This window comes from Haliotis asinina, chromosome 9 (assembly GCF_037392515.1).
Source record: "Haliotis asinina isolate JCU_RB_2024 chromosome 9, JCU_Hal_asi_v2, whole genome shotgun sequence".
In the NCBI taxonomy this organism is placed as follows: Eukaryota; Metazoa; Mollusca; class Gastropoda; order Lepetellida; family Haliotidae; genus Haliotis; species Haliotis asinina.
The window spans coordinates 35,097,847-35,112,190 of record NC_090288.1 but is presented as its reverse complement, the minus strand read 5'-3'; the positions used below and the strand labels follow the sequence as shown (position 1 = coordinate 35,112,190).

The window sequence follows — 14,344 nt, the reverse complement described above, 5'->3', positions numbered from 1 at the left end:
ATTTACAGTTTCTGAGAAATTGTCGTTTGGTCAAATATTTCATGACATCCTCTCAAACAGTAAACCAATCAGCATCAGTTGCATATCCTTTTGAGACAGTTTCACTCATTTTGATATTCCTAGAATATTGCAAAGATCAACGTAAAACTCAATTCACTTTCTCATGTCCTTAAATTCAAGCAGTAAATTCCTATTTCCCATTATCAACCATGGACACCAAGCTTCATTACACACACAAAAGCAAACGAAACAAGACATATGTAAAACTGTAAATAATATAGCCACATGTCATGAAAAATATTATATAATAGAAAGCTACCCTGAGAATTACCCAAGTATTCCTAATTTACTGCTGAATTATGAATATATTTGCATCAGGTTTCATAGGAAAAACGAATTTAAGCTTTATAAGATGAATTACTGTTGGCTACACTTATAAAAACTCAAAGCTGCTACTAATTTTGGTGTCTAATAACCATATTTCCTCATAAGTTACACACATTTTATGTGTAATACACAGCATGTGGCTGCAAGCAACAAAAACAGTTATGAATGATTTGCTATAAACCTAGTTTATTGCAAACCGACTACTTCATGCTCCTTGAACATTAACTAGTGTTACACACCCTGAATCAAATGTGTCCAAGAAAACCCATGTCTAGAAAGTCTAGAAAAAATGCCAAGACAAGATTTCCACCACTTCATGAAGAAACGTTTCAGGGCTTTTTTTCATTATATTTGATGTTTTTTATAATTAAGACATTGTGAAGCATGTGCACAACCTATTGCACATGAAGCATGTTCCTGAAGGTCATGCAAAATGCCATGCAAGGTCACAAGACATATTTAGTACAAGAAAATGTTCAGCTATCATGCACTGCAAAGATGTGAAGAAGCTGATTCGAGTGGCTGATACTGTTTTTTTATCTCTGAGGGAGATATGACATTTATACCCTCAACAGTGAAATGTGACGTTTGTATTGGCTGTTTGTAGAGTGTTAGACATGAAAGTATTCCTACCAAAGCAGGGTGTACTGAAAGCCCATGACATTTGTGCCACCTTCAGCAAGGCAGTCCAGCACAGTTTTAGACCAAGACAGACAGTTTTCTTTGGTAAAATCGAAATTGAAAACACAGTTTCCTTGTGAGGTTGTGTGTACCATGGTTTTTCAAAGTGGTTAAATTGGTAGCTCATCTGTCTACAGACACAGGTTCAATTCCTGACATGGGTAAATGTGTGAATCCAGTGTCTGGTGTCCTGCCTTGATATTGATGGAATATTGCTAAAAGCAGCATAAAACCCTATTCATTCAGTCACTCATTCACTCACTGAAATGATGGCAGGAGGCTGTGAACATTACTTTTGAAGACATTGATACAAATCAGTGGCATGTCATGTTTGATTACTGCATGAACAGTTGCTCCTAATATCAATCGCAGGATTGTCTGAACCAGAGCATAAACTTGCATGCAGTGTATGATGCCTGACCTCCCTGACCAAATTTCACTATTGACACTAACAGAAAGCATAAAAACTTTGCCTATATTTGGAGCCAGCGTAATTGTGAAATAACTGAGGAGTTACAACATTTTCTTATCAACAAACCTATGTCTTTCAGTAAAGTTAGAAACTACAGGCAAATCAACATTTGACATTTTATATCACTGTTAATGTTTGTCTTATGAAATGTCCTGATAGACTTTTAAATTACGCATGAAACTATCTACTTTATCAAGTCGTTATTTAAACCTAGAAGCCAGTGTTGTTTTGGGGCAAGATAACCCAATTATACCCTCTGTTGGGCATTTCTGGTACTTAAAGTTAATTCTGGTTATACAATGATCATAAGAGTTGATGCCATTCTTTAGGGACATGTGGAACTAATGACAAAACTGTCAAATAATTTTGATTCTTTTACCATTGTTTACAGAAACATTTGATGAATAAAACCTGTTAGGTTGTATGGCTGTATGATTCAGCGTTATCAAAGCCTTGTAGATGAGAAACATCTTTAGTTCAACATGGCTTGGCTAGTGTGTGTAAACAAAGGAAGTTCCAGTCTGTTATCTCATACACAGTGATTCATTAGGTATAAACACTTGTATGGAGGTGAGATTGCAGCTGGGGTTGGAATCACATTTGCAAGTGACCCTACTGAGAAGTATTTCACCCAGTGGGACTGTATATCTCGAGTGAACATCTCACCCAAGTGAGGTGTATTATGCAGATGTGCTAGTTGTTCAGATCCCACAGTGACAGACAATACATTGGCGTGTCCGTCAAGCAGTCATTGTAATGCGTTGTATCTAACATGGGAAGTAACTGAGACCCATGCGTAGGTGTTATTTACATGAATAGAGACAGACAGACTTGTATGAGACATGTTTCCTGATCACCTGGGGGTTGTCAGGGTGGGGGTAGGGGTGGGTGGGGGGTGTGGGGTGGGGTTGTGATGAGTGTGGGTGTGTGTATTACATATTCCATTATTAACTCAATGCAGGAATGTGTGTCAAGGGGGGAGAGGTTGTGTGTGAGGAGGGGTGGGGTGGAATTGGTAATGGGGGTGGGGGGGTATGTATTACATATTCCATTGCTAACTCAATACAGGAAAGTCAGTGTTTGCATTTGAAGACAGTGATACAAGGATAACACCTATAAACGCTACATTGTTAACATGATTCAAAGCTTGGAGTGCTCGCATATGTATGATTCTCTGAATCAGATCATTTGTCTGATGAGGTTTTGTTCCAGCTTTGGTTATCATGATTATGTAATAATAATAATAATAGGAAGAAGAAGAATATGTAAATGGGTTTGATATCCTCCTCAAAGCACAAAAGTCACCCATGAAACCTTTGCTCTGATGAACATGCTCTTACAAATGATGAATTTTATGATTCTTGAAAGATTTAGAATAGATTAAAACATGTTGATTACAACTTGTCATAAAGGATATAAGAAATTCTTAACATTTTGATACTTGACGTTAGCAAATTTCTACTTGTATGTTACATTAGAATAACTTCAATTTATAGATACATATTTCAGCCCAAATCAACTTAGGAAGTAACCAAATTTAATAGAATAGTCTCCAACATCTGTACCATTTGAAAAGTCCCTTTCTAATGTGTTCTGCTGGGATACTGATGGAATTTTGCTCTATGCTGACTTGAATCATTTCGACTCGCTCCCCTTTAAACCACTCTCCGTTCATGATGTATAGCCTGTTAGTGATTCAGTCAGTGAGTTTAACATTACTAGCTCTTAGCAATATTCTGGTGATGTCCGGCGGGAGACACCAGAAATGGGTTTCACACATTGTACCCATGTTGGAATCAAACCCAGATCTCCAAACCTTCGGTGTGACAAGCTAACGCTTTAACCAGCTGTCTACCACACCTTCCCACATTGCTTTCAAGTACCACCCCCAACTTTGTGCTTGTTCATCTTTTGAAGTCAGATTTCAGAGCCACGCAAACAAACTGGGTCAGTTCTTTAGCCTACAGAACATACCAGGAATGAAAACATAGCTTTCCAGACAAATATTTGCATATACCTGAACCTGCTCAGTGGTCATGTTTCGTCTTGTGTAGATGCCTGTAACCCACCACCTTTGTCTTATCAGCCTGGGTTATTTTATCAGTTCAGTGGACGTGTATTAGCTACTGCTATATTTCATTTATTGACAATAACTGAAAATGATCTGCTCCAAAAATGGTTTCTATCTGAGATTCATTGAGAACATACATTCAAAATTTATATCTTCAGATTTTTCTTTAAATAATTAAATGATGTGAAGAGGTTATTATTTGTGTACAATCCATACAATGAAACAGTGTACATTATTTCTACAAACTACTATCAACAAGCAGTACCGTATAACATTAGACTAAACTCAGAGATAAGCAGATAAAATCATGAATTCAGCAAAGTGGAGACAAAAGAAACATTTAAATTGATTAATAGCTTGTCAAGAAGGATAAATAGTTTAGCTTTTTGTACAACTATTAAGAATGATGAAAAAGGCATGTAAGATTTCATAACATATGCGGTTGTATTGTGTAATAAGTATCGATATCCGGTCACTTTGTCATATTTCTATGTTATGAAATCTTAACCATATCTGTGTGTATTTGAATGTGAAATCAGTACATGCAGTGTCTGTGTGAGTATATGCTGATAACAAATGCTGTATGCATATCAAACGCTGTATGTATTAGGAAAGAACAGGGAAGACACATTAGCCTCACCAGACTGCAGTGTGTAATTAGTGAAATACCTGTGTACCTACCTGTAGCAACGCTGCTGCGTTCACAGACTCAGAGAGGTTGTATACATGGGAGCAGGATGTAGGTGTGGAAGACGTGTATATTGTGTGTTATCCACCAATATGTCAGATGGTCTTCCTAGCACATGTGAAGGGCAGAATAACAGTTTTAACTCCTTTCTATGTGTTGGTTATAGCATAGCTCAAGTCGGAGTTGGTATGGAAAGTTTTCAGTAAATCCTTGAATGTTATTGTGATCATTCATTCATTCTACCTTTGACATATTAAAATAAGGAATGTGATGAAGTGATACATATTTTTGTGTAACTCAAGTTATTATTTTACATAAATTGTATTGGAACAAATGATACGAGAGTAGCTCTGCAAGACAGAGAATGAGTTTTAGCAAATACAGGTGCATACAGTTACAATTAAAATGCAAACTTACATCTTACTACATATAGAATAAAAATTCACATTGAAACTCTTTAAAGATTTATGTTTGTTCATGTCTAACTTACTTCTTCTCTTGGCGTTGGAGGGCATATTTTTATGAGTGTATAGGTAGATTTTTACATGACATAAAGGTCAAAAGTAGTCTAATTCAAACTCAACTGGGACCGACTTTTGTGTCCGAATATGACTGGTGAGTGTCCAGAGTTAGCTCCCTTGACCAGGAGATATGCATGCAGAGTACTTTTATGATGAAGGACACAACTGAATGAATAAATGAACAAGTAAAATGTACTGTATAGATTAATTTATTTATTCAATGGTTTGATTGACAGCATGGCCATGCTTTACTTGTGGAAATAGTCCCTCAAGTCGGTTTGTTTGTGTTGTGCAAACCGCCCATCAGTACGGTGTACGGTCTTTTTATAACAAAATCGCATACCATCAAAATGACACTGAGTGATTCGTGTCAGCTTGCTGTACTGCTTTGTTAATTCCTTTTGTTAATTGGTTATCATCACACCTGATAATCTGTTTAAAGTCAATAATCAGCTAACTACAAAGCACTTTTGCTTAAGGTGGTCAGGCTAGTCCGAGTTAATTAGCAATGTTTTCTTAGTAAATTACCTTGAAGGGCGGAGATTTCGGTCCAAAATCCGAGTTACATGAAGTCCGAATTAGTTAGCCTATATGTAATGATAACTTATATAACTTCTGCCGGGACCAACAATTCGGACCGAATTATGTAGAAAACCGAGTTACTTAGAGTCCGTGTAAGACAGCTTCCACTGTAGTTATATACACAACTGGGATATGATGACATGTGTCAATCAAGTCAGTGAGCCTTATCACTTGATCGTCCTTGGTTGCCTCACATGACAAGCATGAAGATCATTCATCAAGATATTTTCCTATATGAAATTGAGGCGATGGGGTTTCATAGTGTTTCTTATGCTGAAAACCCTGGGTACAATGTGTGAAGCCCATTTCTAATATAAGTTATCCCATCGTGTCGAGGGAAATACAAGGTTTTATCAGTCCCGAGCAAGGTTGTGTTCCCCGAGCATTTATCTAGCTGAATGTTTTCACTAAATCAAAAGCAAACAATATGCATCGAATGGACTTCTGCCATGTTGACATCTGCTGATATTTTTACCTCAATGTACTGCACGTTACTAAAGGCTTGTTGATACACGCTTTTCTCACTTCGCGTCGTCACCAAGGCGTAGCGGGGTGATATGACTTTCGTTGCGGGAGTACACGACTTTTATACTCCCGCTGACGGATTGTGATGGATGTACATGGTATTTTATCTGAGTCACGTGGACCAATCAAAACTCGACATTCTTACATGAGGCTAGATAATGTCCTTTGTTCCTGGAAACTTGCTAAAAGCAGTGTAAAACTGAACTCACTCCTACATGAAACATGCAGCAAAGCAGTACAATATATCAGTGTTTCCGGTGCTTTTGAAAATTACTGGCAGTTTATGCCAACAGGGTCTGAAAATTCCGGTTGAAGTAGTTTTTATGCAGAGAGGAAGTATTCATAATGATATACTGTCTAAAAATGTGTTGTAAAAAGGGCTGTTTGTTGCTTGTTTTTTGAGAATATATTCATATGATCTGCATTACAATATTATTGATTTGATTTGATGCTATGCTGAAACAATCAGAAAACGAAAGCGGTCCAAGTAAGTTTAGTAAATGTGTTCAAAAAGTCATGTAATAAATTGAATTAGCTGATGAATAAAATCAACAACAGCAATCATAGAAGTTGTCAAACGTACATGAATTACTGTTTGCATCTTTTTGTGTGATCATGTAATGTAAGTCAAATCACTGATATTATTAAAGTGACATATCGGTTTTCACCAACACAGTCTTTATGCTCAGACATGGGGTCTATTGCTAAAATATGTGCATGAACTATATTTGTCACAGGTAATAACATGACATGATAATAGCATGATATGTCCAGTAAGTCCCATATCTTCAGTGTTCACGATGGTGTTTCAAAGTAACAGGACATTGAGTCCTGTAAGTTTCAGATGTCTGTCTGACCCACTGAAAATTCACAGGACCCACAGAATAAATTAAAGAAGCATTTCAGATTTAACATTTCTTATAATTGGCATTGAAATTATTAACATTATATGATAAGAAACATAAGATTACTAAACAGTAAACAAGTGTCATATGCCGCAAATAACAACCTCACACAAAGAAATTGTGAAATATTCAGTTAGACACAAGGGGCTGGCGGGTTAGTGATATCTATCTGACCACTAGGGAATCTGCCAGATTTGTCAGGTCAGACACTATTCGTGAATGCTGATTTTACTTATTGGTTTCTTGTTTAATTAATGCTGTCAGGATACCATTATTTCACCAAAAACATTTGTTTAAATCTAAAAGTTTGTTTATGAGGACAGTATCCATTAGCGTAACAGTGGATAGATGCCAGTATGTCATGATTGTGTGATGTTAATAGTTATCTCTCTTTCTGCAGATGTCGTGGGTCAGTCTCGGCGACAGCGTCAGTGCGAACAAGGCAGCTGCTACCCTGCCACAGGAGATCTTCTTATTGGTCGAGGAAAGCAACTTAAAGCGACATCCACGTGTGGTTTGAACAAACCGGAGAGATACTGTGTTGTGTCATATCTAGAAAAGCGGACAAAGTGCTTTCAGTGCGACTCTCGAGAGCCGTGGCAGACGAAAGTACATGAAAACAGCCATCGCATCGAGAACATTGTCTCGTCATTCAAAGATAGACGAGATCGGTGGTGGCAGGCTGAAAATGGTGTAGAGAATGTTTCAATTCAGCTGGATCTTGAAGCAGAGTTTCATTTTACTCATTTGATTATGACATTTAAAACATTCAGGCCAAAGGCTATGTTTATAGAAAGGTCATATGATTTTGGTAAAACTTGGAAAGTGTATCGTTATTTTGCTCAGAGCTGTCGCAAAGCTTTCCCTGGAATTCCAAGAGGACCCGTGCGGTCAATGACTGATGTTATTTGTCAGACAAAATACTCAGCGGAAACACCGTCAACTCAGGGAGAGGTGAGTATTTGTGTTGAGTGAGAGTGTCACCAGGAGGCAAGACCTGCTGGTCATGGGTTTGATTCTGAGAGTCACCCTGATTATAACCCTTGGTTTGTGGATGTATTCTGGTTTAGCAAAATACTCGGTAACCTGCGCTGTGTTAAAAAGTCTTTAAATCTGTCAGCAGGCTTCATCACATATAAGTCATGGTTAAGACAGGGGATATTAAACGACCCTCTGTGTAATACTATATTTATTGAGTGAGTGAGTCTAGTTTTACGCCTTTTATGGCAAGTATGGGTTGCTGAGGGCCTATTCTACCCTGGACCTTCACGGGTCTATATTTATTGAAAGAGTGAATGATTTGGTGTCAAACAAGAGAAAGCTCATTTGTTACCAGATCATTCACAATTTTAATAAAATGGGTGCAATGTGTGAAGCCCATTTCTGGTTTCCCAACTTCCCTGCTGCAATATTGCTGGAATATTGCTAAATGTGGCGTAAAACTTTGCTCACTGACTCAACACGTAAGGAGCTGCAATCTTCGCCATAAGAAAATATCCTCAAAGCTATGCAGGTTGCAAGCGACCAAATGAATCAGTCAATCAGACTCAGGACCATAGTTGATGTCCACAAGTTTATTTACAGGTAATCATCCTATAGTTGGATTATTGCTCAGGACAGCATTAAACAAAACAAAACAAAACAAAACAGAACCTTAGTCTGTCGTACTGACTGTGAAGCAAATATATCCAAGAAAGCCCATTCAATTCTAGAAAATGTGGCAATTCCAGATTCCCCTAGCGTCATTATATTTTTACTATGAACTTTTCTCAGTAAAATATGTTCATTTCAGAGACTAGTTGTTAGTTTAAAGAACCTAAGCATCTACTTGCATCATGTTTTTACAGTTTTATCTAGACACACAGTGATGTGGCTGTTTGAAAGCGAATGTGTCTCTCTCATGCTTTCATTGTAACTTTTCTTCCAGGTAATTTTCCGTGTGTTGCCGCCATTCATTCCCATCAAGGACCCATACAGTGAAGAGGTGCAGGATCTGTTGAAACTCACCAACTTGAGAGTAAACTTCACGGAACTCCACACATTAGGTGAGCTTCATCACCATCTTCATTTTCACCTTCTGGAATGAAGTTCATATCCGTCTTCATTATACTTGTATATAGGACATTGCATAGCCAAGTGGCTAGGGACCATTCATTATATATTGCTGGTGAAGGGATGTGATGATGATGACTTTTATGGAAAAGCATGTTTAGTTGGAATGGTGAATGATTCCCCTAAAATTTATGTATGCAGTAAGTGACTCCAACTCCCACCCCCTACCCCACCACCCGTCTAGTACATGTGTACAAACTTAATCAATGACCCCACTACCTCCCCAGAACAAAATTGGTGACCCCACCCATAAAATGATCATCACCCCACCCCAGCCATAAACTATGAATGGGCCGTGTTTGATTTGACACAAGTGTTCATTATGTGAGTTTATGTTTATTATGTTGTTTATTTTAGCAGTTGTATTGCTGGAATATGTGTGAAGAGGCACAAAACCCAGCTTGCTTGCTTGCTCACTCTCTCTCACTCTGACTCTTGCTCTCACTAGCTCTGGCTGCTAGACACAGTGTAGTATTGTTTTCTGCAAGACTGTGACTTCCTTGCATCCTTGCAGTGATGTGTGTCAGAGTCCATGCAGCTGGGGAATCCATCAACTGCCTGTGGCAACATGACAGTGTATGGAAACTATTGAAAGAATCTAGGGGAAAACTGAAGTAAATACATGCCTGTTTGTTGATAAGAAAACATTTGAGAATGTAAAGATTAGTATCATGTTGCCGTCATGTTGGTGCTCATGTATTTTTCATAACCATGTGTGGATAAATTACATTCAGCTGTTCATACCACACTTCAGAAAACTTGGTTTCATAGTTTTCTGTGGATGTATGCATGTAAGCATCAGCAATTGTTGTACACACTGTAGGTCTATCTATCAGGGAAGTTTTGGCTTACAAAGATTCCACTGTTTAAAAATTAAAATGGACTTGTGAAGGTCCGGGGTAGTATAGACCTTCAGCAACCCATGCTTGCCATAAAACGCAACTATGCTTGTTGTCAGAGGTGACTAATGGGATCGGGTGGTCAGGCTCACTGACGTGGTTGGCACGTCATCAGTTCCCCATTGCACAGATTGATGCTCATGCTGTTGATCACTGAATTGTCTGGTCCAGACTCAATTATTTACAGACTGCCGCCATATAGCTGAAATGTTGCTGAATGCGACGTAAAACTAAACTCACTCACTCAATTAAAATTTAGAATGAAGATGAAATATGTGTCCACTATTAAACCAAGTGGACCTGTGAAGGTCTGGGTTAGAATATTGGCCTTCTGTAACACATGCCTGCCATAAGAGGCAACTAATGGGATTGGGATGTCATGCTTGCTGACTTGGTTAACTCATGTCATCAGTTCCCAGTGGCGTAGATTCATGCTCATGCTGTTATGATTACACAATGCCAACTGCTCATGCAGTTGACCACTCGATTGTCTGGTGCAGACTTGATTATGTACGAACTGTCGCCATATAACTGAAATATTGCTGAGTGCAGTGTAAAACTAAACTCACTTAAACCAAGTGTATCAGTGCTATTTTCTCTGAAAACAGACAATAATACTTCTTTTCATCATGTTTTTTGGATGGAACATCTATCTAACTCAAGAGGGGTGAGTGAGTATGGTTTTACTCCAAATTCGGCAATATTCCAGCAATATGATGATGGGGGACACCAGAAACTCGAGGATATTCTCAACTGAATCTAGCATGCACACATGCCAGGTTGTCAAATGGTGCCATTTGGTGTGAATGGACTTTGAGAATTTTTATATTCTGTTGGCAACAACTTTGATTTTAGTTCAGCTCAAAAACAAATGTTTTCTCTCACATTTCTCACTCCCAACAGATGAGGTCAGTTGATGATTTCCTACCTTGGATGTTTTGCAGTTAACATTTATTTTTCATTTTCAATATTGTGGTTTTATTGGATAGCCACATACGATTTTTTATTAATACTTATTTTGTCATGTTGCTAGGTGACACTCAGCTGGACAGCCGTCCGGAGATCAAGGAGAAGTATTATTACTCTTTGTTTGACATGACCGTCCGAGGGAGTTGTTCCTGTTATGGCCACGCCTCCAGATGTTTGCCAGTGCCAGGATTTGACTCTCTCCCAAATATGGTATGTCCCCCACTGTTGATTCCAAATATGGTATGTCCCCCACTGTTGATTTCAACTGCCCTTTGCTATATTTTCATCATTAAGATTGTGAAGAAACTTTTGGACCAGAAAATTAATTGTCCTATGCTAAATGCTCATGGGCATTATCAGTATTTCAACCTCCTTTTGCCAGATTCTTGTCAAAATTATCAATATTTCAACATCCTTCGGCCAAATGTCCCTCACCATTATCAATAATTCAACTGTACGGTGCTAAATGCTCTTTGGCATTGCCAATATTTCAGCTGTCCTTTACTAAATGCTCATTGTTAAATTTACAGTGAAAATTTGAGTCTAGAGAAAAAATTGTTATTGAAGTACACACATGGCATAGTGAGAAAGTTCATCTCTTTTATCATCTTGGTACACCAATTTCCATTTTTTAATGTTACTTTACATGCATTATGAAATATCAAGTGAAATCTATGTTTGCACAGCATGTTTTTCTCATGTTAATGTTATGTTATAAACTAATACTTTTTAGTGTGGACTATTTTTCTTATACATTTGAATATTTTACCATAGACAGTTTTTGATAAACTTAAATTTACCTTTTCCTGACTTATGCTTATTTTTATCTCCTTCCTGTTTGTGAAGACAGTCAAACACTTGAAATCCCTTGATGTTCCCTTCTAACTGAAGCAAACGTACAATACACTCACTCACTGGAACCATGCTTGTCACGCTATCCTTCTTCGCCCGACATGGACGGTGGGAGTTTTTGTTGTTAGTGGGTGGATGAAATGTTATTTAATTTCTCTTGTTGCATACCCATGAGGGTCCATGTCAGAATTGGTCTTCAGTAACCCATACTTGTCGTAAGAAGCGACTAACGGAATCGGGTAGTCAGGGTCACTGATTTGGTTGACACATGTCATCGTATCTTAGATGCCTAGATAGATGCCCATGCTATTGATCACTGCATTGTCCTGACTTGATCATTTAAAGACCATCTTCATGTTGCTTGAATATTGCTGAGTGCTGCATAAAGTTAAATTCACTCACTGAAACCAAGTTGGTCAGTGCTATTGTCTCTGAAAACAGACATTACTAGTTTTCCTCATGCGTTTCGTAAAGCTAAACTCACTCTCTTGTAGGTGCATGGCATGTGTGAATGTACTCACAACACAAGGGGCCTCAACTGTGAGATGTGCGACGAGTTCTACAACGATCTGCCTTGGCAGCCAGCAAGGAGGAACCAGCCAAATGCTTGCGCGAGTAAGATCATAATTATATCAGGGTAGCCTAGTGGTTAAAGCATCAGTCATCACACCAAAGATCCTGGTTCGATTTCCCTCATCGATACAATGTGAAAAAACTATTTCTGGCGTCGGCGTTGAATATATCGCTGGAATACTGGTCAATATGGCATAAAACCAAACTCACTCACTCACTCACTCACTCACTCACTCACTCACTCACTCACATAGGGATCATACTTGCTTACTCACATAGGAATCATCATGGTGTTCCTTGCTTCATTACCAGGCAATGAACAATCATAAGAAATAATAGGTTAGCATCATTTTGTAGATTTTCCTATCCAGGTTGTTATTGCATGTATGTATGACATGATGCAAATTGATATTTTAAAGTGATGACTAATATATCATGAACTTAAACTTCCTGGACTCTTCGTGAAATATTCAGTCATGACAGTTTCAGAACACCACTACATCATACTCACTCACTCACTCACTCACACATAGGGATCATATACACTGTTGACAATGTTTCACAGATCACTAGGCTATGTCAGGATGTGCAAGTTGTGGCACATTGAAATGAAAACTGAGTCTGATTGGTTTATATTATTGCATTTGGTTTCCTTTTGAATGTGTAGAATTTCTTTGATTTTTAACTCCATTCTCAGCATACAACAGTTTGGCACAACCGAATTAGGTTTTGTAAATTTTGACAAAATTATTTAAGTGCAATGGTTGTCAACAATGTAGTTAAAAATATCTTGAATTCAGCAGTTACTTCCCTTTTATACCCCAGTGATCAACTTTGGCACTGAAATTCATTGAGAGTGGTGTCCCTTATTCATTTCAGCATCTGCTGATGTTTATTAATCAAAGATTCTGTTTGACAGTGATCTTGTGTCTCAGTGTTATGCTCATAGTGAATGCCAATGTTATGTATTGCATTAAGATAACAGGTTGCATTGTTGCTGAAAATGGGGCAGTGGGATACCATAATGGTTAAACCGTTTGCTTATCATATCAAAGACCTGGGTTTGATTCCCTAGATGGGCACAATGTGTGAAGCTCATTTCTGGTGTCCCCTCCCTGATGTTATAGGATATCGCTAAAAGCAGCATAAAATTATACTCACTCACTCACCAATTTTTTCTGGCCAGTATTTAAACCCATCTTCATTGACGAAGATGTATTTCTTTTTCCCAGAATGCAACTGCAACAATCATGCTACCCAGTGTCACTTCGATCCAGCGGTGTTTGAGGCTACAGGCCGCAATAGTGGCGGCGTCTGTGACAACTGCCAACACAACACACAAGGACGCAACTGTCAGGAGTGTAAACCTTTCTTCTTCCAAGACCCAAACAGAGACATTAGGGACCCAGAGATATGTCAACGTAAGTAATACATCTTCTACATGTGATGGTGTGAATGACCTATATGAAGTCTGCTTTATGTAAGTTTGTGGATGACCCAGAGATAGGACCAAGTGATATGTCCACGTAGGTATGGCATCTACTACATGTAGGGATATTGATGTCCCAGAAAGAGAACATAGAGATAGGTCAGTGTGAGTCAGAGTTCTGAGAGTAAGTACTTATACATCTTTGTGGCAATGCCTAGTACATTGATAACAGTGCTTCACTGCCAAGAACATTTATAACATTTTCTCATATTGCAGCATGTGACTGTGACCCAGTTGGTTCTGAGCGGAATGGCGAGTGTGAGAGTCGTACAGATGAAGTGCTTGGTCTGGAAGCTGGTCGATGTCGGTGCAAGCGACACGTCCGGGGATCGCGATGTGACCAGTGTGTCGAGAACTACTGGAACCTTCAGGCGGACAACCCACTCGGCTGTGACGGTAAGTACTACTTCGTTTATTTCATTGCAGTTGGTCATCTAACAACATTAGGGTAAGCTGAAAAAAATACACATAAACAAAAAAACCCCAGAAATTTTATCTGTCGGGAAAACCAATAAAGATCCGGGTCAGAACTGATTTTCACTGACTTGCATCACATGTCATCGTATCCCAAATGTATAAAATCAATGCTCATGTTGTTGATCACTGGATTGCCTGGTC

General features: G+C 38.5%; 1 protein-coding gene across 1 annotated transcript in view; it reads left to right on the top strand.

The window, feature by feature from the left end:
- The window catches only part of LOC137295956 (laminin subunit beta-1-like), a 66,760-nt gene that overhangs the window by 23,267 nt on the left and 29,149 nt on the right, over positions 1-14,344 (top strand). Inside the window, exons 3-8 of the mRNA XM_067827553.1 lie at positions 7,233-7,786; positions 8,760-8,877; positions 10,877-11,022; positions 12,159-12,279; positions 13,470-13,658; positions 13,943-14,122. Of these exons, the coding sequence (XP_067683654.1) occupies positions 7,233-7,786; positions 8,760-8,877; positions 10,877-11,022; positions 12,159-12,279; positions 13,470-13,658; positions 13,943-14,122 (1,308 nt within the window). The remainder of the gene's footprint in view (positions 1-7,232; positions 7,787-8,759; positions 8,878-10,876; positions 11,023-12,158; positions 12,280-13,469; positions 13,659-13,942; positions 14,123-14,344) is intronic.